Source organism: Pristiophorus japonicus, chromosome 4 (assembly GCF_044704955.1).
Source record: "Pristiophorus japonicus isolate sPriJap1 chromosome 4, sPriJap1.hap1, whole genome shotgun sequence".
Lineage (NCBI taxonomy): Eukaryota > Metazoa > Chordata > Chondrichthyes > Pristiophoridae > Pristiophorus > Pristiophorus japonicus.
Window position 1 is genome coordinate 258,643,518 of NC_091980.1, and position 26,471 is coordinate 258,669,988.

The window sequence follows — 26,471 nt, forward strand, 5'->3', positions numbered from 1 at the left end:
CAGACCATCTCAATTTGCAAAAAGACTATTACTAATATCTTAAAGGGGGATATTGTCATGTATGTATGCTTGGGGTTACTAGCCACCAGGTGGTGCCACAGTCGGAAGTCATTGGGCTGTACGCACGTGTGCGCGGCCCAGGTATAAAAGGCCAGCCATCATGTAATGTAATCACTTTGGGCCCTAATAAAGTAGAGCCAGGTTTGTACCTGTGTTAGTTGACAGTATTCAGTCTACCAAGTTATTACATACATAACAAAGCCCGTACAGGAATCCCCTCCGCGCGGAACTGAAAGGCAGGGAGGGGATTTCCCCGAGGAGGCTCAAGTTGTGAGACGCCGGCTCCCGAGGGAGGTTTTGAGGTTTGGCGCCGATGAGGAATTCTGTCCAGACGGGGGCCAGTTTGGACGGGATCTCCCCACATGCTTGGGCCTCCTCGACACACCTAACGGAGTCAGGGCCCATCGCTGTTTTTAGCGACTCGATGGCATTGGCCACACGCCGCACATCGGCCCAGGATAGGCACCGTGCCAGCTCATCTGCCGCCATCCAGCCCGCTCCTCCACCATTGAGCAGGTCCCTGACCCTGGTCACCTTGCCAGCCACAGCCCTCTCGTCCGCCTGCCACCTAAAACTGTGGTCATGGAGATACGGATTCCTGAGCAGCGGCTCCCAAAGGACCGCCGCCACTCCAAACGGGGGAGGACTGCGCTTGGTGGCGACTCTGTTCCAGACCCTGATGAGTTCCTGGTAAAAGACAGGCAGCCCCCGCATGGTGGTCCTGACGTCCCCCAGGCTCAAGAGGAGCTGCATGTCATAATTGAGGCAGTACTGCTGGCGGAAGAAATACGTCGCCAGCGCACACCATCTCGGAAGGGGCTCAACGTACAGGTATCTCTGCAGGGTTTAAAGACGGGTTTAAAGCAGCCTCAACAGCTCGACTACTATTTTGTAGAAAACAATTAAACAATTAAATCAAGTGGCCCCCTTAAGGGGGAGGGACACTCCAAACACTTTCAAACAAGTGCTCCCTTGTTTTTCTTTTTTTTTATGAAACAAAAAACACAAATTATACAAGTACCCCATGGCTAAAAGGGGGGGGGGGTGTGGGGGGGAACTAAAACCGGCAAAATAAAAAACTTAAACTTTAGATATTTAAAGTCAAATTAAAATTTGGTTGCCGGGGGTAATGATGCACTCCAGTCCCTCCGGCGCCCACCTCTTGTGGAAGGCCGCGAGCATATCGGTGGACACCACGTGCTCCATCTCCAGGGACACCCTGGCTTGGATGTAATCGCAGAAGAGAGGCAGGCAGTCAGGCTGAGCGACCCCCTCGACCGCCCGCTGCCTGGACCATCTGATGGCCCCCTTGTGAATGGAACTGAACACTGTGAATTCATCAGCAAACATCCCCACTTCTGACCTTAAGGTGGAGGGAAGGTTATTGATGAAGCAGCTGAAGATGGTTGGGCCTCGGACACTGCCCTGAGGAACTCCTGGAGTGATGTCCTGGGGCTGAGATGATTAGCTTCCAACAACCACAGCGATCTTCCTTTGCGCTAGGCATGACTCCAGCCAGTGGAGCGTTTTCTGCCTGATTCCCATTGACTTCAATTTACCGGGGCTCCTTGATGCTACATTCAGTCAAAGGCTCCCTTAATTTCAAAGGCTATCAGCTCTTTTGTCTATGTTTGGACTAAGGCTCTCAGGAGGTCTGGAGCCGAGTGATCCTGGCGGAACCCAAACTGAGCATCAGTGAGCAGGTTATTGGTGAGTAAGTGGTGCTTGATAGCACCGTCGACGACACCTTCCATCACTTTGCTGATGATTGAGAATAGGTTGATGTGTGCTAATTGGCTGGATTGAATTTGTCCTGTTTTTTGTGGACAGGGCATACCTGGACCATTTTCCACTTTGTCGGGTAGATGCCAGTTTGTAGCTGTACTGGAATTGCTTGGCTAGTGGCGCGGCTAGTTCTGGTCACAAGTCTTCAGCACTACAGCTGGGATGTTGTCGGGGCCCAGAGCCTTTGCTGTATTCAGTGCGCTCAGCCGTTTCTTGATATCCGTAGAGTGAATCAAATTGGCTGAAGATTGGCATCTATGAAGTTGTGGCCCTCAGGAGGAGGCCAACTGCCTCAATGAGACTTCCAAATGGCATTTGATCAAGTCCTTCATGATATGCAAACCTAAAGCTGTGGTGATTTATACTGAACCATGGAAATGGATAAGAAACTAGTCGATGTTGGGACCATTATTAATTTTCATTCACTTAAATGACCTAGACTCAGTACGTTGTTAAAACGACGAGATCCAACACAACCTCCAGTGTGCCAGTGCAGCCTTCGGCCGTCTGAGGAAAAGTGTGTTTGAAGACCAGGCCCTCAAAACCGCCACCAAGCACATGGTCTACAGGGCTGTAGTAATACCCGCCCTCCTGTATGGCTCAGAAACATGGACCATGTACAGTAGACACCTCAAGTCACTGGAGAAATACTACCAACGATGTCTCCACAAGATCCTACAAATTCCTTGGGAGGACAGACACATCAACATTAGCGTCCTCGACATCCCCAGCATCGAAGCACTGCCCACACTTGATCAGCTCCGCTGGGCAGGCCACATAGTTCGCATGCCAGACACGAGACTCCCAAAGAAAGCGCTCTACTCGGAATTCCTTCACGGCAAATGAGCCAAAGGTAGGCAGCGGAAATGTTACAAGTACGCCCTCAAAGCCGCCCTGATAAAGTCCTACATCCCCACTGACACCTGGGAGACCTTGGCCTAAATGGATGAAGCGCATCCGGGAGGCATGTTAAGAGTGGAAGCAAGTTTTCTTCGACTCCGAGGACTGCCTATGATGATGATGAAAACTGCAGTTACCTAATTCATTCGGGTCTAACTTTTAATGGGGTATTTAAATGCATGGTTACTGCGGAAGAGCCGAAGTTTCATCAGTCTCAATGATTTGAGAGGTTACACTGATTGCCGGCTCTTTGGGGAGGGGGGCACAATGCAGGCTGTGGAGGAGCAGTGAATGACAGACTGCAACTTCAGGATTTCTGCATTAGGCTGCACATGCGCTAAATCCTTAACTTGCTGTTAGTTTCAAAGGAGAAATGATGACGAACGCAGCCAGTTTGCCATCATCAGGACTGCAAATTCAAGGGCAATGTAGATAAGTGCAAAGTATTGCACATAGGATGGAAAACTAAGCAACACATATACTCCATAAGTGGTTTTGGAATAGCTAAGGATGAAGCGGAAAGAGACCTAGGTGTTTTAGTAGACTCAGTGCTATATATGTCCAATGAAAGTAGAGCAGCAATCAACTAAACCAATAAGATGTTGAAGTATAGACCAAAACAGTTGAATATAAGTCAGAGGAAGTCAATCTGTACAGGTATCTATTCAGACCTTGAGTACTGCATCCAGGAATATGGGCGTAGTTGTCACAGGCCAGTGAACACCATCCCAGGACACCACTACAGGTGTAAATCCAAGGATAGGCCTAATGATAATCAAAGATTTCACTGGGTGGAAACTGATCAGAACTGTGTAGGTTTTGGTGTATATGTAGGGAAGGGCAAAGCAGTACATTCCTTATGGTCACGATTTCAGAACGTTAGTACTGATTAATAATTGATGGATTAATGTGACAATAAATACAGCGGCTGGTTGCTCAATAATGAGTCAGGATGTGTATTACAATAATTTTAGGGGCCTACCACTAAAAGTGAGCGAAAACATATTCAGAGGAAAAACTGCAGACACTTGGACAAATGGAGTATATAATACCAATATAGAACAAGCATGATTACCTATTATTATAGCAAAATACGTCAATCAATCCCATGTTCTTGATCTTTGAGCACCTGGTGCGGAGGTGAGCGGGCAGGTCAGAGGGTCTCCTTGCAGGACTGCTCCTGGACCTGGCCAAGGTGGCCATTAAACGGGCCAGGCAGCGGGCGGTCGAGGGGGGTATTCAGCCCGACTGCCTGCCTCTTAATCCGTGGCTACTTTCGCGCCAAGGTGTCCCTGGAGATGGAGCACGCAGTGTCCACCAGTACACTCGTGGCCTTCAGAGAGGTGAGCACTGAAGAATCTGGAGTACATCATCAATCCCAGCAAACAAAATTTAATTTGATCATTTGAGGTTCACAAAGTTTTAATGTTAATTTTTGTGTTCTAGTGTCCCTTTAATAAGGGGGCTCTCGGCTTTATCGTTTTATTTTAAAATAGTTGTAGAGCTGTTGAGTTGGGAGTGGCTTAGTTCACAAGACTCCATAAAACCCCAGCCAGTAGGATTCCGGGGATCCACGATGAGGCATGTGGTTGTAAGCCTGGTGGATGAACTGGTAATGTGTAGTGTGATTGTTAGATCTTTGCTAATAAACCAACTAGTTCTTAATAGCAATGTGTTGCTATGAATTCTTAAGCAAAGAATCCATGAAGCAAATACATTACAATGGGTACAGCAACCTTGTGTGAATTCTAGCTTTGTTAATTATACAGCCACCTGAAACAAAAATAATTTTATCAGTTTATGTAACGTGCCTATTTAAAAAAGGAGGCAGACAAAAATCAGGCAGACATAGACCAGTTAGCCTAACATCTGTCATTGGGAAAATGCTGGAGTCCATTATTGAGGAAGCAGTAGCAGGACTTTTGGAAAGGCATGATTCAATCAAGCAGAGTCAACATTTTATGAAAGGGAAATCAAGTTTGCCAAATTTTCTTGAGTTCGTTGAGGATGTAACGAGCAGGGTGGATAAGTGGCAACCAGTGGATGTGGTGTATTTGGATTTCCAGAAGGCATTCGATAAGGTGCCACATAAGAGGTGACAGCACAAGATAAAAGTTCACGGAGTTGGGGGTAATATAGTAGCATGGATAGAGGACTGGCTAACTGACAAAAAGTCGGGATAAATGGGTCATTTTCCAGTTGGCAAACAGTAACTAGTGGGGTGCCACAGGGATCGGTGCTGAGGCCTCAACTATTTACAATGCATATTAATGACTTAGATGAAGGGACCGAGTGTAATGTAGCCAAGTTTGCTGATGATACAAAGATGCGTGGGAGAGCAAATTGTGAGGACACAAGAAATCTGCAAAGGGATATAGACAGGCTAAGTGAGTGGGCCAAAAATTTGGCAGATGGAGTATAATATGAGAAAATGTTAGGTTATCTACTTTGGCAGAAAAAATAGAAAAGCAAATTATAATTTAAATGGAGAAAAATTGCAAAGTGCTGCAGTGCAGAGGGACCTGGGGAACCTTGTGCATGAATCACAAAAAGTTAGTATGCAGGTACAGCAATTAATCAGGAAGGCAAATGGAATATTGACCTTTATTGCAAGGAGGATAGAGTATAAAAGCAGAGAAGTCCTGCTAGAACTGTACAGGGTATTGGTGAGGCCACACCTCGAGTATTGCGTACAGTTTTGGTCTCCGTATTTAACGAAGGATATACTTGCATTGGAGGCTGTTCAGAGAATGTTCACTCGGTTGATTTCAGAGATGAGGGGGTTGACTAATGAAGATATGTTGAGTAGGTTGGGCCTATACTCACTGGAGTTCAAAAGAATGAGAGGTGATCTTATCAAAACATGCAAGATAATGAGAGGGCTCGACAAGGTGGATGCAGAGAGGATATTTCCATTCAGAGGGGAAACTAAAACTTGGGGACAGTCTCAGAATAAGGGGTCGCCCATTTACAACTGAGATGAGGAGGAATTTCTTCTCTTAGAGGGTTGTGGAGCCTGGGTCATTGAATATATTTAAAGCGGAGATAGACAGATTTTTGAGCGATAAGGGAATAAAGGGTTATGGGGAACGGGCGGGGAAGTGGACTGAGTCCATGATCAGAACAGTCATTATCTTATTAAATGGCAGAGTAGGCTAGAGGCCAAATGGCCTACTCCTGCTCTTATTTCTTATTTAAATACAATGCTATAACTTTATGTTGCTGTAGCAAACATGATGGGCTGGATTTTCCGGTCCTTTGTGCTCCGGGTTTCGCCCTGGAGCGGCGTGAAATGCGGCGTTCAGGTCTCCTGCGCCCATTGCGATCCTCCGATCGTTTTTGCGGCGGCACTCAGCAGCACCGCCGGAAAGAGCTGCGCCGGGTATGCAACGCCTCTCGTTGTGGCATCAGTAGGAGTTTGGACTTTTCCCTGACCCGTCCGCCCAGAAGTACGCCCGCAATGAGCGCCTGGGAAATCAGTGTGGTCCAGCCATGCCGGCGGTGGTCACAAAGGTAAAGTATTCCGAAGGTAAGTGCGAGTGTTTGTTCTTTTATTATATTTAGCGATTTTTGTTGAGGTGATGTGGGCAATGTCTTGAGAATGTTTTTGTGGGTTTAGTTAAGGTTTGTCCCCACCCCCTGCTTCAGGCCTCTCTCGGAGGGCATATGGCCTGGAAGTTTAGTTTGCGGGTTTCCCATTTTTGTGCCACGAAATGTGTACAATGCTTCCTTTTACGTTGCAACCCAGGAGGCAGAGCCCAGATGCCAAAATTTCCTTACCAAAGTGCAGACTATTCCCGGCCGGTAACTTTCCCACCCCGCCTCCGTTTTCGCTCCGAAAACAGAAAAGCCTAAAATCCAGCCCATCGATACCTTTAAAATTTTTATCTTATGAATATAACTTTCTTTTACACAGAGTAATTGACACATTTTTGTGAAACAATGAGAGATTTTATGGACTCTAATGGATTAGCCTCTTGTCCCAAGGGAATAATCTTGTCAATTCTGTTTGGCTGACTCAGCAAAGATAAATGAGAGAGTGTTTTCTGTTTACTAAAACTCTAGAATATTAATTCAGCCTTATGACCTACATTTACAACTCTAACCGGTTATATTCCACAGGTGATTTACCATGTCCTCAGCAACACAAGAATTATCATGTTCGATAGAGTATTTCATCATCTGTGTCTAAGTTCATCCTTATTTTTATCCTTTATCCTCAATCTCATTCCTACAGTGTTGCACGGAGCCGTTCCATCTAATAGGTTATTAAGTTATTTTACGGACTCCCAGGTTGCCTGTAATTTTTGAAGCCTGGACGAGACTGTGTTTCATATTTTTGTTATCAACTTGCCCTGCCACCTTTAAAGATTTGTGAATATGCACTCCCAGATCACTCTGCTCTTGCACCCGCCCGTCAAAATAGTACCAGTTAGATTATACTGCCACTCCATGTTATTCCTCCCAAAGTGCATCACTTCACATCTGCCATGTGCCTGTCCATTTCACCAGTCTACTCTTTTTGGCTATCAATTAGAATTATTAAATCATCAATCGGAATCACTTAAAGCATAAGCGGCCCTTTTTAAAAGGGCACAAACAATAAGTTCCAAATTCTAATAAACCTAATCGAAAGACATCAAATTATAATTTTGTTTCCTGTATCCACTCCACTCATTCCCGTGCGCACCAGTCACGGAAAACATCAAGCGTGATGGCGGACACCACATGCTCTCTCTCCAAGGACACTCAGGCACAGACATAGCCATGGAAGAGTGGTATGCAGCTGGCGTGAACACCCCCATCGACCGTGTTCTGTCTGGGGACTGTTGATGGCTATCTTGGCCAGGCCCAGGAACAGACCGACGAGGAAGTCCTCCGACCTGTCCCCACCCCCCTCCCTCCAGTCCGGGTGGCCAAATATCAGGAGTGTGGGACTGAAGTGCAGTCAGAAATTGAGGAGCAGCCCCTTCAAATAGTGGAAGAGGGGCTGCAATCTCTCACACTCAACAAAGACATGAAACATGGACTCATCCAGACTTCATAAGTTACAGGCAGCCCGGGAGTCCATTAATCAACTTAAAAACATATTAAACAGGACCATTCCGTGCAACACCCGCCACGCCATATCCCCAATGGAACAGGGAAGGATTCACCAGTCTATGTCCTCCTGAAGATTGCTTCAATCCTGCTCACTATTTACTACGTTGACAAGTTTTGAAATTGTGCTCCCTGTACCCAAGTCCAGGTCATTCATATATGAGAAGCAAAGCAATGGTCCTAATACCGACCCCTGCCTCGGGGACCCCACTGCATCACTCTAATCAGTTCGTTTATTTTTTCTCTCAAAATGCACACACTGATTTCCAGTCATCGCAGCAGCTTGAGACTACACGTGAGAAGCTTAAACTTACTTCAAAGTGCAATTGTGAAAATGCAGTGAGCAGTGCGCGTGCAGATGGTCACGTGCGGCTGGGCCGCCAATGGCTGTGCGGGATGAGCAGACGGCGCTGGCCGGGCCGGTGCGAGCGGTCGCGAGCAGGAGGCGGTGGAGCGAGAGGAAATGCCGAATAAAAACAAGAAAGAGGTGAGGGAGGGAAGCCACACCCCCCGAGGTGGTGTGTGTATACAGGGGGAGGAATGGATGGATGGATGGATGGGACCCCCCCCGCCCCCTGGGGCTGCCTGTGCCTCTCTCCGGCCGGGAGGGGGAATGTTTGACAACCGGTGTCTCCCCTCGGCCAGCGCCGCCCTCGGTCCCGCTCACCGTTTCTGTTTGGCCGCCGGCCCGACGCTCTCGGCGGCGGCTGTGGGATGTTTGACGGGATTTATCGGCTGCTCTTTCGGAAGCGGCCGGCGGGTGAAGCCGGTAACCGCCGGGCCGTGCCGGTAGGCGCTAACTGAACTTTCTCCGTCCTCTGTTCCTCAACTACCGGGCTGATGAGTTTTATTTCTGCTTCTCTCACTCAGGAGCCTGCGAAAAGCGGCAAAAGCGGCACAAAGGACGGGCAGGAAAACGCCGACCATGAGGTAAAAAGGTTGAATGACAGGCGGCGGCCCTGGCGCCTCCACAGCGGTTAGCGGCAGAGTGTGTGGACTCTGGTGGGCGGGCGGCCGGCCGGCCGGCGCTTCAGGGCAGCGCTGCCGTGCCCGTGGTGCTGGTGGCGATTGGCTTACTGACTCTCTGCTGCTGCCCCCAGTTTTGTCGCCCTGTTTATGCATTTACAGCTCGGTTTGACGCAAGAACACACTGCAGCGGAACATTTTGATACCATGTTTTGAGACTGAGATGAGGAGGAATTTCTTCACTCAGTGCTGTGAATCTTTGTAATTATCTATCCGGAAGGGTTGTGGGTGCTGAGTGGTTGAGTATATTCAAGGCTGAGAGAAATAGATTTTTGGACTCTAGGGGATTGTAGGGTTATGGGGTTCGGGCAGGAAAGTGGAGTTAAGATCGAAGATCAACTATGAACTTATTGCATGGTCTTGAAGGGCTGTGTAGCCTCCTCCTAATTCTTGTCTGTTGTGAACACATGTAGGATTTCCTTCACATCTTTAATCCTAGTTTAAGTGCCTGTGTAATTTTGTAAATCGGCGCTACCTATAATCACCGTTTCTGGAAGGGTAACTTAATCGTGATTACCGAGAATCTAAATGAAAGAGACAGGCCATTTGACGCAAATTGTCTGTGCTGGTGTTTGTACTCCACACAAGCCTCCTCTCACTCTTTCTTCCAACTCTGTCCCGTCCCCCCTCAACTCTGGCCTCTCCATCACTCTACTCTCTTTATGTATGTATCAAGCTGCTCCTTAAATGCATTAATGCTGTCTGTTTCAAGCACTATGTGGCAGTGAGTTCCACATTCTCACCAGCCTTGTGTAAAGAAATTCCTCCCAAATTCTTTATTTGATCTGTTAATTGCTATATTATTTATGTCCCATTGTCGTGGGCTCACCAACAAGTTAAAGATGTTCTCCACAACCTCCTCATCAAACTCTTAAAGACCCCTCAGATGTCTCCTCTTGTCCTTTTTCCAGAGAAAAGAGCCACAGCCTGCTTAATCTTTCCTGACACCTCACATTCTGCTATATTGCATTTTGTCATTTATCTGCCTGCTCAGCAAGCCTGTCTATTTGTGTATTTTGGTGCAGTCTTTCACATTATTGGCTATACCTCCTGATTTGTATATCACATCCACTGCATTTTCCTTGTCTACTTTATTTATTCAATAAGGTTGATTTTTATGTATGACCTTCCTTTTAGAAATCCATGCTGAATATTTTAAATTATATTCTTCATCTCTAAATGTTTGTCTACCCCAGAGGGCTGAGGATGCTCAGTCGTTGAGTATATTCAAAACTGATATCGATTGACAATTTCGGGAATCGAGAGATATGGTGATAGGGTGGGAAAGTGGAGTTGATGTAGAAGTTCAGCCATGATATTGAATGGTGGAGCATGCCATATGGCCTACTTCTGCTCCTATTATGTTATCACATCTTTTAGCAAAGATTCTGATATCTTTACTCCTATTGACAAGCTAACTAGACTGTAGTTTCTTTGGTTAGTTGTATCTCCTTGCTGAAGATAAGAATTACATCTGCTATTCACCAGTGCTCTGGCACTATTTCCCTTTTATATATGGATAATAGTGCATTTACTATCTCCTCCCTAGTTTCTTTGAGTATCTTTCTATGGGTGCAATCCACTTGGACCTGGAAATTTGTCCACTGGTTTAGTTTGTCCGGTATCTCCTTTCTATCTGAACTGTTGTAATCTTCTTACTGTTGTAATTTCCTCTTTGGTGGCTGCTTTAGTGAAAACTGAGGTAAAATATCGATGTAGTATATCTGCCATTTCAGTATCCTGTCTTGTGAATTTATCTTGCTCAACCCTTTGTGGCCCAATTCCTATCTTCTCCTTGTGTTACTTATGTGCCTACAGAATACTTTACTATTTCTTTTTATATTCTTTGAAGTTTTCAATTTCTATTTCCTCTTTGCCATCCTAATTGTCTTTTTTCCCTTTTGTCATTCTCTCGTATATTATTTATGTATTTGCATAGACCTTTTTATTTAGATCAAGGCAACATTTGACTGAGTCCAAACATGGACAAAAGAACTAACAGCCTTTGATATCAAGGCAGCCTTTGACTGAATGTGGCATCAAGGAGCCCTAGTAAAATTGAAGTCAATGGGAATCAGGCAGACTATTCCACTGGCTGGAGTCATGCCTAGCACAAAGGGAGATTGTTGTGGTTGTTGGAGGCTAATCATCTCAGCCCCAGAACATCACTCCAGGAGTTCCTCAGGGCAGTGTCCTAGGCCCAACCATCTTCAGCTGCTTCATCAATGACCTTTCCTCCATAATCAGGTCAGAAGTGGGGATGATCGCTGATGATTGCATAATGCTCAGTTCCGAATTGCAAATTCAGTTGCGAATGTTCAGTTCCATTCGCAATTCCTCAGGTAATGAAGCAGTCTGTGCCTGCATGCAGCAAAACCTGGACAACATTCAACTTCGGCTGATAAGAGGCAAATAACATTCGCACCATACATGAGCCAAGCAATGACCATCTCCAACAAGAGAGCTTCTAACCACTGTCCCTTAACATTCAATGACATTACCATTGTTTGTTTTCCCCCACCATCAACATCTTGGGAGTTACCATTGATGAGAAACTTAACTGGACCAGCCACACAAATACTGTGGCTACAAGAGCAGGTCAGAGGCTAGGTATTCTGAAGCGGGTGCTCACCTGACTCTCAAAGCCTTTCCACCATCTATAAGGCACAAGCCAGGAGCGTGATGGAATACTGTCCACTTACCTAGATGAGTGCGGCTTCAACAACACTCTAAGCTCAACACCATCTAGGACAAAGCAGCCTGCATGTTTGGCACCACATCCACCATCTTAAACACTCTCTCCCTTCACCACAAGCACACCATGTACCATCTGCAAGATGCACTGCAGCAACTTGCCAAGGCTGCTTTGACAGCACCTCTCAAACTCGTGACCTCTACCACCTAGAAGGACAAGGCAGCAGGCGCATGGGTACAGCACCACCTGCAAGTTCCCCTCCAAGCACACCATCCTGACTTGTAAATATATCTCCTTTCCTTCATTGTCGCTGAGTCAAGATCCTGGAACTCCCTACCTAACAGCACTGTGGGAGTATCTTCACCACACAGATTGCAGTGGTTCAAAAATGTGGCTCAGCACCAGCTTCTCCAGGACAATTAGGGATGGGTAATAAACGTTGGCCTTGCCAGCAACACTTGCATCCCAGGAAATAATAAATATTAGATTTTATGCTGACCTTTTTATGCATGGCAACTCATTCTTGGCTAGTTCTGGAATATAATAGAATATATTTTTCCTGAATGCTTAATTAGCTTCCTGGGATGCTTCCCATTAAATATTGCCCACTGTTGTTCTGCTTCTTTGTCATTCAATATTTTTCTCCAGTTCACCTTCCTTAGTGTTATCCTCCATGCCCTCATGGTTTTTTTTTTCCAATCTGCTACTTTGGGCTTTGCTCTATATCGCTCATGATCATGATCATTATCATCAACCTTCTTGTAGTGTGATCACCCACTCCATAGATGTCTTTCTTTTTATATAGTGCAGAAACAGGTCATTTGGCCCAATCAGTCCATGCTGGCATTTATGCTCCACTTGAGCCTCCTTCCATCTTTCCTCCTCTAACTAACAGCATAAACCTCTAGTCCCTTCTCCTTCATATGCTTATCTAGCTTCCCCTTAAATACATATTTACTTTTCGCCTCATCCTCTCCCTGTTGTACTGAGTTCCACATTCTCACCATTCTCTGGGTAAAGAAGTTTTCTTAATTCCCGATTTGATTTCTTGATGGCCTCCAGTTTTGCTCTTCCCCACAAGTGGAAACACTGTGTCTAATCTATCAAAACCTTTCATAATTTTAAAGACCCCTTGGGTCACTCCTTGGCTTTCTCTTTTCATGAGCAAAGAGACCCAGTCACTGTACACAATACGTGTGTATGTGTGTAGTTTTGGGTGGAGTGTATATGTTGTGATACACAAGATATTGTCTCCTAGAATTCAATATGAAAGTTTTTTTTTAGATTACTAACACTATGGTGGTTGTCAAAGCAAAGTGGTTTCGACTTTGTATAAATGCAAACTGCAGTGTAATTCCTTAAATGTACTTGGGGAAAGTGTGCGTGACCATCTCTAAAATACAGTTTGATACCTCTGGTCCGGCACCCTTGGGACCTGACCCATGCCGGACCAGAGAATTTCCCGAACCACTGGAGGTCAACTGGTGACAACGCTGCTGACGACCCAGACGCATTCTGCGCATGTGTTATGTAGAAGCCTACTGCACAGCATTTAGTTGTCCAGAATCATTGTTTTTTTTTTAAATCGTCAGGCCCTACTTTGGCGCCTCAGTCAGCCTCCTGTCCTTCCCTTTCTTTTCCTTGTCGGGTCCGCTTACCTCAATGAAAGCCAACACCTCCAAAAGCCACATGTATACACACAAAAAAACTAGAGATTGGAGCTAAAGTCAGTGAGAGATGTCGACCCTTACCCGCGATCCTACTCCCGGCACCAGTCCGTGTGTAAGCCGCGAGCAGAGCCCGACTGGTGGAAGCGGCAGCCACACACAACACCCCCACCCGAGACTTGGTGGGGGGGGGGGGGGGAAACGAGGAAATGTTGGTTCACGCCGGTGCTGCAGCCTTCAGAGCATGTGCGCCCGCCACCAATCACGCAAGAGGCGGTGGCCTTGGCATCGAGGAGCACGTGTCAAACCACAGCACCAGCCAGTGTGTAAAACTTCCAGCTGACCGGGGCAAGGCTGCCAAGATTTGTCATCCAAAATGCATCATGCGTACGTTCACAATCTTTTTGTTCAATGGATGCCACCCATTCCAGGACTGATGCCGGACCAGGGATGTTTCCAGACTAAAGAGTCCCGGACTGGAGAGGTACAACCTGTAGAAGTTTCAGAAGTTATTTTTAGTGTTAATGAGCAGTTGGCAATCTAGCAATTGGCATATAGTCCCAGGACTCTTCTCTAAATGCAGAGTGTAGTCTGGAACTACAAATTAAACTGGGCTTGATGGTGCTGCAGCATTTCAGCAAGTACCTGCGTCAAACTAGATTATATCAAAAGTTGGCCACTGATGAAATGTTTTTTTCTGAGTAAGTTGAGAAATTTTTGCTGGGTGGTTGGTAATGATTCACCTGACAGGATTAATAGTTGCACTAAAGTCATCCAGTTGACAGCTATTTCTAAATGCTGAAGATTTTGACATTTATTTGTCTGTTTTTCTGTCAGGAAAATTCTGTTCCCATATACTTTTGGGTTTTAATATGAAGTCCAATCATATCATTACAACTTCCTTGGATCTACTACACTTCTAGTGAAGTAACACCAGTGAAGTGTGAGCAGATTAGAGGAATTTTCCAGTCACTCGGACAACGTAAGCAACTTCACTGAAAAGAAAACTACGGGGTTCACTTCTCTTCGCTTTGGGGAAGTGATCTGGATGCAGGATGAACAAATGGGTCTGTCGAGAGATTTTTGGGGGTTAATCATTGTACATAAATTTCACAAGGCTTTGTTCAGGATTTATGGCGGTAGACCAACTTTGTTTGCGATTACTGTCTTTAAAACTATTTCTAGTCTTCATAATATTCTAAGAAAACACCACTTGATTCTGTCAAACGTCTTAGCAATAAAGTCCAGAGCAACATTGGGAAAGTTATTTACAGCTTTGAATTAAGAACGGAGTTACTCTTGAAGGGCTTAATTTTCCACAATGCTGATTTTTAGCATATTTCAAGAGTTACGCCCGTTTTTGTTTGGCCCTGACTACTACAAAAAAAAATTTGCAAGTTTCCCCATTCTAATTTTTTTAATTGGTGCTGCGCAGCCTGCCCTTTAGCTTCGGGGGGTGGAGCATAATATCTGTGCTGAAAAAACGCACACGTGGGGAAAAAAATGACGTTTTTACGTGACTGCTATAGGCGCGCATGCCCAGTACACCTCCGGTCTGCATTCGGCCATTTTTAAAGAGCCAGTTGTGTGTGAGAACTTTAATTCTCAGTAGAAAAATCGGAGCTGCAATATGTAACGCGGCTCATGGACTGAGAATTTCTCATAGGACAAAGTGGAGGCATTAGTTACTGTAATTGAGGCCAGATGGCACGAGCTGGACACCAGCAGAGGTCACATACAAGTTTCACCAGAAGAAACGCTGGAGCCAACTTGCAGAAGATTACTGTGCAAGGGTGATCATCCCGAGGTCTGGAGGCCAGTGCAAAAAGAAGTGGCAGGACCTTGGTCAAGTAGTTAGTGTAAGTAATATTTTCATTTATTCACTAGAATGGCAATTGTAAATGTGACCATCTGTATGTCCCTCCCAGCAGAAAGACACTCCTCCTCAAGTTATATTTTCATCTTTGCAGAGGAAGGTGGTACACAACAAAAGAGAAAGAACTCGAACAGGAGGAGGCCCAGCAAATCTGCACCCACTGACCCACTTGGAAGACAGGGTCGCTGCTTTGATGTGTCCTGCCTGGAGAAAAGCAACCACCATGGCACAAGCTGGGCTCACACTCGGGAGAGGGTAAGTCCTGCAAATTCCACATTCTGGCTTTGCTAAAAGTCAAGCACTGTGTGGGCTAGCCATGCTACGGTTCTTGTGGATGTCTCCATTAGCTATGTTTCAGTTGCTGCAATGTGCTATCATTCATCGTGGTCCTTCAAATGAGCCTGCCGCCTGCACTGAGAGCCTACTCCTGCCACCCACCCTGCCCCCTTCTCCTAACCATTTTGTCTGTTCTGTTATATTTTGAAGAACTTGAGGCCAACCCTGACAAAGCTGAAACCGATACAAAAGAATATTCAGACGCAGACGAGCCTGAAGAGGAGAACATCTTCCAATCCCACCTTCCAGACCAAGAACATTGGGGGGGGGGGGGGGGGTGTGAGGGGGAGGATGAAACAGACACTCTTGTACTCACTCTGGAGGAGGTGCAGGCGCCACCCATTGAGGTGCCAGCCCCTTTCCTGAGTGGTACAAGTGTTGGGACATTCCATGATTTCGCACAGTCTGAGGTTGTGGGTTCCAGTGGGGTGCAGCAAGGCACACCCAGGGCCCCACCGTCGGAGGCTGCTGGTCCCAGTGGGATGCAGCAAGCCACACCCAGGGTGAGGAGGGAAAGGAGAGCTTGACAGCGCTCTCCTGAGGTGCAGGATCTAACAGATATGGTTCAGATGATGGCAATAAGTGTGGAGAGCATTGACCTTACACAATCGCTCCTGGACACCATCAGTGGGATGGGTGATGAGGTATCTGGGGCTACTGGGAGAAGTAACAACACTCTTGAGAAATGGGAACACTGTCCGGGCACATGCGGGAGGGAATGTCACAGGCAGCTGATACATTGTTGGTGCACATGAGGCGGGGGGAGGGAGAATGTTGCAGGTAGTTGGGACATTGTCAGGGCACGAGGGAGGGAATGTCGAAATTAGCTGCTGCAAAAAGGGAACGTGCCCAGACCCTGCGGCCATTGACGAAATCAACTGCCACTCCCACTCCAATCCTCAGACCAGCCTCTGAAGCCGGGCCTCCCACATTACCGCCTGCCAATGCCCCCCCCACCCTCACATCAAGAAGTGCGCATTACCCGAGATGCTTGAAAGAATAAGCTTGGTACCAACCCGAGAAACGCACCACTGCCTGCGGGCAGGGGTGAAGTCAACAAGACCGACTGCAGCGGGCGGTCTTAGAATAAGGTGGAGGAGAGATGGGTGCAGCCTTTCTTTGATGCTGTTGTTGTTGTAATTGTTCTCAAATTAAACGTTTTTGTAAGTGATGTAAATTTAAAAGTTTGTAAGTGATCTTAACTGCAAACTGTAAGAGTGATACAAGAATATTTTTATTAAAGTTAAGTACCAGCAAGTGTTAAACTTTCTTGAATAAAATATATTTTAAATTATAAAAATCATTTCCATTATTTGTTCCATTATTTACACAACTTTTTGAAGTAAAGAATCATTCCATTAACATAATATTACAGAACAGGCCCAAACAGTAAACATGGTCCATTTGGAATAGTTGCCGCTGAGCCTTCAGGCAGCAAGGCATTCACAGATGAGCTCGAGCAATCGTTAGAGGCACGCCGGCTCGCCCGCCCTCCTCCCCATCGTGCGCTGGGTTCAGGTAGTTGCATGACTTCCTCCTCCTCCACCCCCCCCCCCCCCCCCCCCTTAGTCATCTGCATGTTCTTCCTTATCAGCCACTCTCACCTCAGGTGGGTCTTCTACGACCAGCTGTTGCTGCCTCATGGTGGCTAAGTTAGTCGGGATAAATGGTTCATTCTCGGGTTGACAATCAATAACTAGTGGAGTGCTGCAGGGATCAGTGCTGGGACCGCAACTATTTACAATCTATATTGACGACTTGGAAGAAGGGACTGAGTGTAACATAGCCAAGTTTGCTGACAATACAAAGATGGGAGGAAAAGCAATGTGAGGAGGACACAAATCTGCAAAAGGACATAGACAGGCTAAGTGAGTCGACAAAAATTTGGTAGATGGAGTATAATGTTGGAAAGTGTGAGGTCATGCACTTTGGCAGAAAAAAAATCAAAGAGCAAGTTATTATTTAAATGGAGAAAGATTGCAAAGTGCTGCAGTACAGTGGGACCTGGGGGTACTTGTGCATGAAACACAAAAGGTTAGTATGCAGGTACAGCAAGTGATCAGGAAGGCCAATGGAACCTTGGCCTTTATTGCAAAGGGGATGGCGTATAAAAGCAGGGAAGTGTTGCTACAGTTATGCAGGGTATTGGTGAGGCCCCATCTGGAAAACTGCGTGCAGTTTTGGTTTCCATATTTACAAAAGGATATTCTTGCTTTGAGGCAATTCAGAGAAGGTGCACTAGGTTGATTCTGGAGATGAGGGGGTTGACTTAAGAAGAAAGGTTGAGTAGGTTGGGCCTCTACTCATTGGAATTCATAAGAATGAGAGATGATCTTATTGAAATGTATAAGATTATGAGGGGGCTTGACAAGGTGGCTGCAGAGAGGATGTTTCCACTGATAGGGGAGACTAGAACTAGAGGGCATAATCTTAGAAAAAGGGGTGGCCCATTTAAAATTGATGAGAAATTTCTTCTGAGGGTTATAAATCTGGAATTTGCTGCCTCAGAGAGCTGTGGAAGAAACATAGAAAATAGGTGCAGGAGTAGGCCATTCGGCCCTTCGAGCCTGCACTACATTAATGATTTAGATGAGGGGATTAAATGTAGTATCTTCAAATTTGTGGATGACACTAAGTTGGGTGGCAGTGTGAGCTGCGAAGAGGATGCTGTGAGGCTGCAGAGCGACTTGGATAGGTTAGGTGAGTGGGCAAATGCATGGCAGATGAAGTATAATGTGGATAAATGTGAGGTTATCCACTTTGGTGGTAAAAACAAAGAGACAGACTATTATCTGAATGGTGACAGATTAGGAAAAGGGGAGGTGCAAAGAGACCTGGGTGTCGTGGTACATCAGTCATTGAAGGTTGGCATGCAGGTGCAGCAGGCGGTTAAGAAAGCAAATGGCATGTTGGCCTTCATAGCAAGGGGATTTGAGTACAGGAGCAGGGAGGTGTTGCTACAGTTGTACAGGGCATTGGTGAGGCCACACCTGGAGTATTGTGTACAGTTTTGGTCTCCTAACCTGAGGAAGGACATTCTTGCTATTGAGGGAGTGCAGCGAAGGTTCACCAGACTGATTCCCGGGATGGCGGGACTGACCTATCAAGAAAGACTGGATCAACTGGGCTTGTATTCACTGGAGTTCAGAAGAATGAGAGGGGACCTCATAGAAGCATTTAAAATTCTGACGGGGTTAGACAGGTTAGATGCAGGAAGAATGTTCCCAATGTTGGGTAAGTCCAGAACCAGAGGTCATAGTCTAAGGATAAGGGGTAAGCCATTTAGGACCGAGATGCGGAGGAACTTCTTCACCCAGAGAGTGGTGAACCTGTGGAATTCTCTACCACAGAAAGTTGTTGAGGCCAATTCACTAAATATATTCAAAAAGGAGTTAGATGAGGTCCTTACTACTAGGGGGATCAAGGGGTATGGCGAGAAAGCAGGAATGGGGTACTGAAGTTGAATGTTCAGCCATGAACTCATTGAATGGCGGTGCAGGCTAGAAGGGCCGAATGGCCTACTCCTGCACCTATTTTCTATGTTTCAATAAGATCATGGCTGATCATTCCCTCAGTACCCCTTTTCTGCTTTCTCTCCATACCCCTTGATCCCCTTAACTGTAAGGGCCATATCTAACTCCCTCTTGAATATATCCAATGAACTGGCATCAACAACTCTCTGCAGCAGGGAATTCCACAGGTTAACAACTCTGAGTGAAGAAGTTTCTCCTCATGTCAGTCCTAAATGACCTACCCCTTATCCTAAGACTGTGTCCCCTGGTTCTGGACTTCCCCAACATCAGGAACATTCTTCCCACATCTAACTTGTCCAGTCCCATCAGAATCTGATATGTTTCTATGAGATCCCCTCTCATCCTTCTAAACTCCAGTGTATAAAGGCCCAGTCGATCCAGTTTCTCCTCATATGTCAGTCCAGCCATCCCGGGAATCAGTCTGGTGAACCTTCGCTGCACTCCCTCAATAGCGGAAATCCCTTGGAAATAGCGGATGCATTGACAGTCATTTTCCAACATTCCATTGACTCTGGATCAGTTCCTATCGAGTGGAGGGTAGCCAATGTAACCCCACTTTTTAAAAAAGGAGGGAGAGAGAAAACGGAATTATAGACCGGTCAGCCTGACCTCAGTAGTGGGCAAAATGATGGAATCAATTATTAAGGATGTCATACCAGCGCATTTGGAAAGAGGTGACATGATAGGTCCAAGTCAGCATGGATTTGTGAAAGGGAAATCATGCTTGACAAATCTTCTGGAATTTTTTGAGGATGTTTCCAGTAGAGTGGACAAGGGAGAACCAGTTGATGTGGTATATTTGGACTTTCAGAAGGCTTTCGACAAGGTCCCACACAAGAGATTAATGTGCAAAGTTAAAGCACATGGGATTGTGCTGACATGGATTGAGAACTGGTTGTCAGACAGGAAGCAAAGAGTAGGAGTAAATGGGTACTTTTCAGAATGGCAGGCAGTGACTAGTGAGGTACCGCAAGGTTCTGTGCTGGAGTCCCAGCTGTTTACATTGTACATTAATGATTTAGACGAGGGGATTAAATGTAGTATCTCCAAATTAGCAGATGACACGAAGTTAGGTGGCAGTGTGAGCTGCGAGGAGGGATGCTATGAGGCTGCAGAGTGACTTGGATAGGTTAGGTGAGTGGGCAAATGCATGGCAGATGAAGTATAATGTGGATAAATGTGAGGTTATCCACTTTGGTGGTAAAAACAGAGAGACAGACTATTATCTGAATGGTGACAGATTAGGAAAAGAGGAGGTGCAACGAGACCTGGGTGTCATGGTACATCAGTCATTGAAGGTTGGCATGCAGGTACAGCAGGCGGTTAAGAAAGCAAATGGCATGTTGGCCTTCATAGCGAGGGGATTTGGGTACAGGGGCAGTGAGGTGTTGCTACAGTTGTACAGGGCCTTGGTGAGGCCACAGCTGGAGTATTGTGTACAGTTTTGGTCTCCTAACTTGAGGAAGGACATTCTTGCTATTGAGGGAGTGCAGCGAAGGTTCACCAGACGATTCCCGGGATGGCGGGACTGACCTATCAAGAAAGACTGGATCAACTGGGCTTGTATTCACTGGAGTTCAGAAGAATGAGAGGGGACCTCATAGAAACGTTTAAAATTCTGATGGGTTCAGACAGGTTAGATGCAGAAGAATGTTCCCAATGTTGGGGAAGTCCAGAACCAGGGGTCACAGTCTAGGGATAAGGGGTAAGCCATTTAGGACCAAGATGAGGAGAAACTTCTTCACCCAGACAGTGGTGGACCTGTGGAATTCTCTACCACAGAAAGTTGTTGAGGCCAATTCACGAAATATATTCAAAAAGGAGTTAGATGAAGTCCTTACTACTCGGGGGATCAAGGGGTATGGCGAGTAAGCAGGAAAGGGGTACTGAAGTTGCATGTTCAGCCATGAACTCATTGAATGGCGGTGCAGGCTAGAAGGGCCAAATGGCCTACTCCTGCACCTATTTTCTATGTTTCTAATAGCAAGAACGTCCTTCCTCAGATTAGGAGACCAAAACTGAACACAATATTTCAGGTGAGGCCTCACCAAGGCCCTGTACAACTGCAGTAAGACCTCCCTGATCCTATACTCAAATCCGCTAGCTATGAAGGCCAACATACCATTTACTGTCTGCTCTACCTGCATGCCAACATTCAATGACTGATGAACCATGACACCCAGGTCTCGTTGCACCTCCCCTTTTCCTAATCTGCTGCTGAGACATTGAATAACTTTAAGACAGAGATAGACATAGTTTCTTAAACAATAAGGGGTTATGGGGAGCGGGCAGGGAAGTAGACCTGAGTTCATGATCAGACCAGCCATGATCATATTAAATGGCGGAGCAGGCCTAATCCTGCTCCTATTTCTTATGTTATGCAGCATACAACAGTGAACTGACCGATAATCTCGGGGGTGTTGCAAGTAGCCTCCGGAATGGTCCAGGCATCGGAAACACTGCTTCAGGATATCAATGGTTCTCTCTATTAAGCTGCGCGTCGCAATGTGCGACGTGTTGTATTTCCAGTCAGCTTCTGTCTGGGTTATGCATAGGGGCGTCATGGGCCACGTGGCGAGGCTGTACCCTTTGTCTCCCAGCAGCCAGTTTTGCCCTTCTGGCAGCTGCTGAAACATGGTAGATATAGCGCTCTCACATCGGGTGAACGCATCATGGGTGCTCCCGGGGTGTATCACATCAACTGTCATGATGCGATGCATGTCGTCACAGGCGAGCTGCACATTCACGGAGTGTAAGTCTTTTCTATTCCTGTACGTCTCGTAATTCTCCAAACTTGCTCGAAAGGCGATGTGGGTACAATCAGTGCTGTCCTGTACCTTTAGGAAGCCAGCAATCCTGGAGAAGCCCACAGCCCTGTCACGCATTGCCTTTGCGGTCATGAGGAACTTTATGTAATCGTTCCTCCGAGCATATAGTGCAGCAGTCACTTGCCGAATGCAGATATGTGTTGCATGTTGAGAAATGGCGCACACATCCCCAGTTGTGGCCTAGAATGATCCAGATGCATAAAATGAAAGTGCAGCTGTAACCTTTACTTCAACTGACAAAGCAGTCCTCCTGATGCTTCTAGGATGCAGGTCTGCTTTTACTAACTCACAGATCTCGGTTACAACTTCTTTGTGGAAACGCAGTCTTCACACATAGTCTGCATCACTCAGGTGCAGGTATGAACGCCTGTCTCGATGTGGGTAAGGTGCTCTGAGGTTTCTCATGCGATGATGTCAATCATCTCCTCCGCAGCACCATCCTGCAGAAGGCTTGTAAGAGGTATGGCATTGTCAATATTGCCCCCATAATTAAATTGTAGCTTTGCAAGAAGCTCAAAACTGCAGGACAAAGAACTCAAACCATCTTTCCTCTCTCTCCCCAAGGTCGACGCCCTAGTATGGACCACACCACACCCTGGTCTGTGCATGCGCAATAGGCTTGCTAAGAACGGGAAGCTTAGACATTTGGGGCAACAAAGTCTAATGTATGTCTAAGGGTTTTCATCCGTTCAGTTGGCTTCCTCCACCCACACCCCCGCCAGCCCCCCCCCCCCCGGCTTTTGAAGCCGAGCCCGTGTGCGGGCGAGAGAGCGATTCGACCGGCTGAGGCTCCGACCCTTGAGCCCGGTGAGAGGATGTTCGCTGGTGATGTGGTACTTTGAAAAAAATTAAAGAATTGCATTAAACTTCCATTTTCTCCCTTTTGATTTTGAAAAAATTAAGCATCATGATGCATATTCTTCGTCTTCTTGACTCCCTCCAAAACTTTGCATAAAAACAATGGCATCTTTCTGCACCGATTTTTTAATGTGCGCTGATTTTTCTTAAGTGCCAGGAGATTTTTTGGGAGTGGTCACATTCGCCGTCCTAGGAAAATTGTAAGTTGGCCAAACTTGCTTAAATGTGAAAAACTGGCATAAACATCCCCTATGACGCAAAAAAATACTAACCTAAAAAAATTGTAACTAACTGAAACTTTGGGGAAACTTGGATATTTTAATTTACGCTAAAGAAGAGGCGCAGATAACGGGAAAATTGAGCCCGATGGCCCTGAGAGTTTCCCAATGGTTGTGATTTTATCCAGTGAGTAGTTGAGCCCTGCAGATCAAAAAGGTCTTGGTTTGATTCTGAGGGCTAGATCTTCGATAGGTTTGCAACCGGCTTTTCATTTGGGCTAAGTGCAAAAATGACTTTTTGGCGCGAATTGAGTCACTCAACATTTGTGCGCCCTGGCGGCAATTTTGTGAGTGGTTTTGCAATTTTAGCGCCCGGCCGATATTTTCACCATTTCGATGATTTCAATTGGCATGCAATGCTGCGCTATCGCCCCGAGCGGAAAATTCGGCGATATCATCCGATTCACCGTCTGCCTGGGAATCTGCCAGAAAAAATCAGTCAGACCTAAGGCGCACCTGGTGCTAACGGTGCCATCTTGTAAACTGAGCAGAAGTTTAGTGCATAGAGGGATTTGGAGAAGAAGGCTGCGTTTTAAAGTGTAAAGTTTTATGTGAGTTTATAGTTCGTTTTACAGGATATTTACGAAAAAAAATTTTTAAAAATGGGTGCTATACTATGTCAGCCATTATTCCTGGCTGTTTTTTCTATGCAGCATTGAGCTGGAAGAAGGCTTATTGATGATCATTTTGAGCGAAGAGGTCGCAGACGTAAGGGGAAGAGGCCTTTTCCCCCCCATGAGTTTACAGGCAACAGCACTCATACCTGCTGCTCTCTGAGGCACATGCATTCAAAGGCTACGCTTCCAAAATGAGGTGGTCACAGAAATATGCCAGCTCATAAATGCAGACCTGCAGCCTACCAGCGGCAACAGGACTGCAGTGCCCATCGAGGTGAAGGTGACTGTGGCACTTGCCTTCTCTGCCTCCGGTACCTTTCAGGCATCAGCGGGGGACATATGCTCCATCTCGCAGTACGCTGCATTCGCCAGGTGACTACGGCACTGTACGTACGCAGGATGGACTTCATAAAGTTCCCAATGACCAAGGAGGCACAGAATGAGAGGGCTGTAGCTTTTGGATGAATTGCTGGCATCCCCAGGGTTCAGGGTGCCATTGACTGTATGCACGTCGCCCTACGAGCACCTTTAGAGGATCCAGAGGTTTACCGAAATCGAAAGGGATTCCACTCCATGAACGTACTGATCGTCTGCGACCATACTCAGCATATCATGGCAGTCAATACCCATTATCCAGGGAGCATCCATGATGCTTTCATCTTGTGTGAGAGCAGTGTCTCATGCCTGTTCAAGCATCAACCACAAGGCCAGAACTGGATGCTGGGAGCAAAGATTACAGCCTCGCCACCTGGCTCATGACCCCCTTTCGGAACCCTCAGACAGAAGCCAAGCATCGCTATAATGACAGCCATATAGCCACACACAACATTGTCGAAAAGACAGTTGGAGTGCTCAAGCAGCGTTTCTGATGCCTGGACCACTCTGGAGGCTGCCATACATTCCTCAGCAAATCTCTGAGTTCATTGTGGTGTGCTGCATGTTACACAACGTAGCCATCATGAGGGGACAGGATTTGCCACTGGGGACTGCAGGACCACCTCAGGAGAGAGGGGACGAGGAGCCTGGTGGTTTTAGTGCCTCTGGATTAGGGAGAGAAAAATCAGCCAGGGTTCTCATTCCTGTCTTCTGCTGGAAGTGCATTTGCTTAGCTGTCAGGTGAGGACAGGTTCGGGCAAGCCAGTCCCTATGGTTTAATTGTCTACCGACATTCGCCGGTGAGATTGGCACCTAAATTTATGGTAACTTACACAAGATGCTGAAGAACAGCCAGCACCCATGAAATTGTGGTGGAGTTATTGGAGTCAGTGAGAGAAGGAAGAATAATTGTTGGAAGGGAAGGTAAGACTGAACTATTAGCCCTGTGGTTTTTAAAAGAACCACTACTTTGGTAAATTTCCTGGAAAATGGTTAGTCGTTGTCTTCTTAGGCAGTCCCCTGGAGTCAATGATGACTTGATTTCACAATAAAATGAGTTCTAAGGTAACTGATGAGACCAATGTGGGATCTTACAGTCTCTGTCACAGGTGGGGCAGATAGTGGCTGGAGGGACGGGCAGGTGAGGTGCTTGATTTATCGTACGCTCCTTCCGCTGTTTGTACTTGGCTTCCACATGCTCCCGGCGAAGAGACTCGAAGTGTTTGGTGCCTTCTCGGATGCTTCTCCTCCTTTGAGCGGTCTTGGGACAGGGATTCCCAAGAGTCGGTGGGGGTGTTGCATTTTTTCAAGGAGGCTTTGAGAGTGTCTTGAAGCGTTTTCTCTGCCCTCCTGGGACTCACCTGCCGTGACGTAGTTCGGTGTAAAGTGTTTGTTTCGGGAGTCTAGTATCGGGCATGCAGACAATGTGGCCCGACCATTGGAGCTGATCGCGTGTGGTCAATGCCTCGATGCTGGGGATGTTGGCCTGAGAGAGAATGTTGACATTGGTGCATCTATCCTGCCAATGAATTTGCAGGATTTTGTGGAGGCAGCGATGGTGGTACAGGTACTTTCCCAGTGCTTTGAGGAGCCTACTGTACATAGTCCATGTCTTTGAAGCATATAGGAGGGCAGTATCACTACTGCTCTGTAGAGGTGCTAGTACAACTATTAGGTCTGCAGTGCTGCCAACCAGCATAGTCTGAAAGTAATCAATCAGTGTTAAATATAATTTTAGGCAATCATATTTTTTGCAGTTCTTGTGTATCTTTCGGACTTGCAATTTTTGAAAAATTACCTTGAATGGTTGCTCCCTGCTGGAATTTTATTATTTTTAGAATTTCCTTTCCAGGCAGTTGTTTTAAAGTTAAGGAGTAATGGCCCGTAATTTGCAGTCAGTGGCGAAGCAAAGGCGTTCGCCGCTGGCCCCGAAATAAGCTTCCCACAAAAGATCTTGCAATCTCTGGCGAAGTTTGGCTTTTCCAGCATCTAATTGATATCACTAAGTTAATGAGAAATCTCTAACACGACCTGCTGTGACGTCAACAAGCTGTCTAAGCAGCCAATCATAGTGCAGAGTTCTCGTAGACTGGGACTCGGAAAGTGAATAAGCTCCTTTTATTCTTTTTAAAGATATTCCAAAGAGCAAAACAAAGATTGGGGCTCTTTTGGTGGGGGGAAGGTAAACCTGAAATAAAGATAAACAAAGTTTTTTTTTAAAAGTTCAATTTTAATTTTTATTCAAATGGATAAATTTGAAACTCCACAAAATTAAGGCCCATTACATTTGTTTATCAGTCAATACGCTGTTAAATTCCCAGTTACACTTAATTCAAAAGGGTCTGTACACAATACTCCATGTGTGGTCCCACCAGGACCCTCCCTATATAATTGCAGTAAGACGTCTTTACTCTTGTACTCAAATCCTGTTGCAATAATGGCCAACATACCATTTGCTTTCCTAATTGCTTGCTGTTACTGCATGTTAACATTCAGTGATGCATGCACAAGACCAGGTCCCTCTGAACACCAACATT

The 26,471-nt window shown here is 46.2% G+C and overlaps 1 protein-coding gene across 3 annotated transcripts in view; it reads left to right on the plus strand.

The window, feature by feature from the left end:
- Positions 1 to 8,226: 8,226 nt before the first annotated feature.
- Positions 8,227 to 26,471, plus strand: part of LOC139263376 (serine/threonine-protein phosphatase 2A 56 kDa regulatory subunit gamma isoform) — a 181,448-nt gene continuing 163,203 nt past the window's right edge. The window contains exons 1-2 of one of the 3 annotated variants that reach the window (XM_070879380.1): positions 8,227 to 8,332; positions 8,716 to 8,775. In XM_070879380.1, coding sequence (XP_070735481.1) covers positions 8,309 to 8,332; positions 8,716 to 8,775 — 84 coding nt within the window. In that variant the 5' untranslated portion in view covers positions 8,227 to 8,308. Of the gene's footprint in view, positions 8,333 to 8,455; positions 8,615 to 8,715; positions 8,776 to 26,471 lie in introns of those variants that run through there. The other 2 variants (XM_070879379.1, XM_070879378.1) reach the window with 2 other exon arrangements.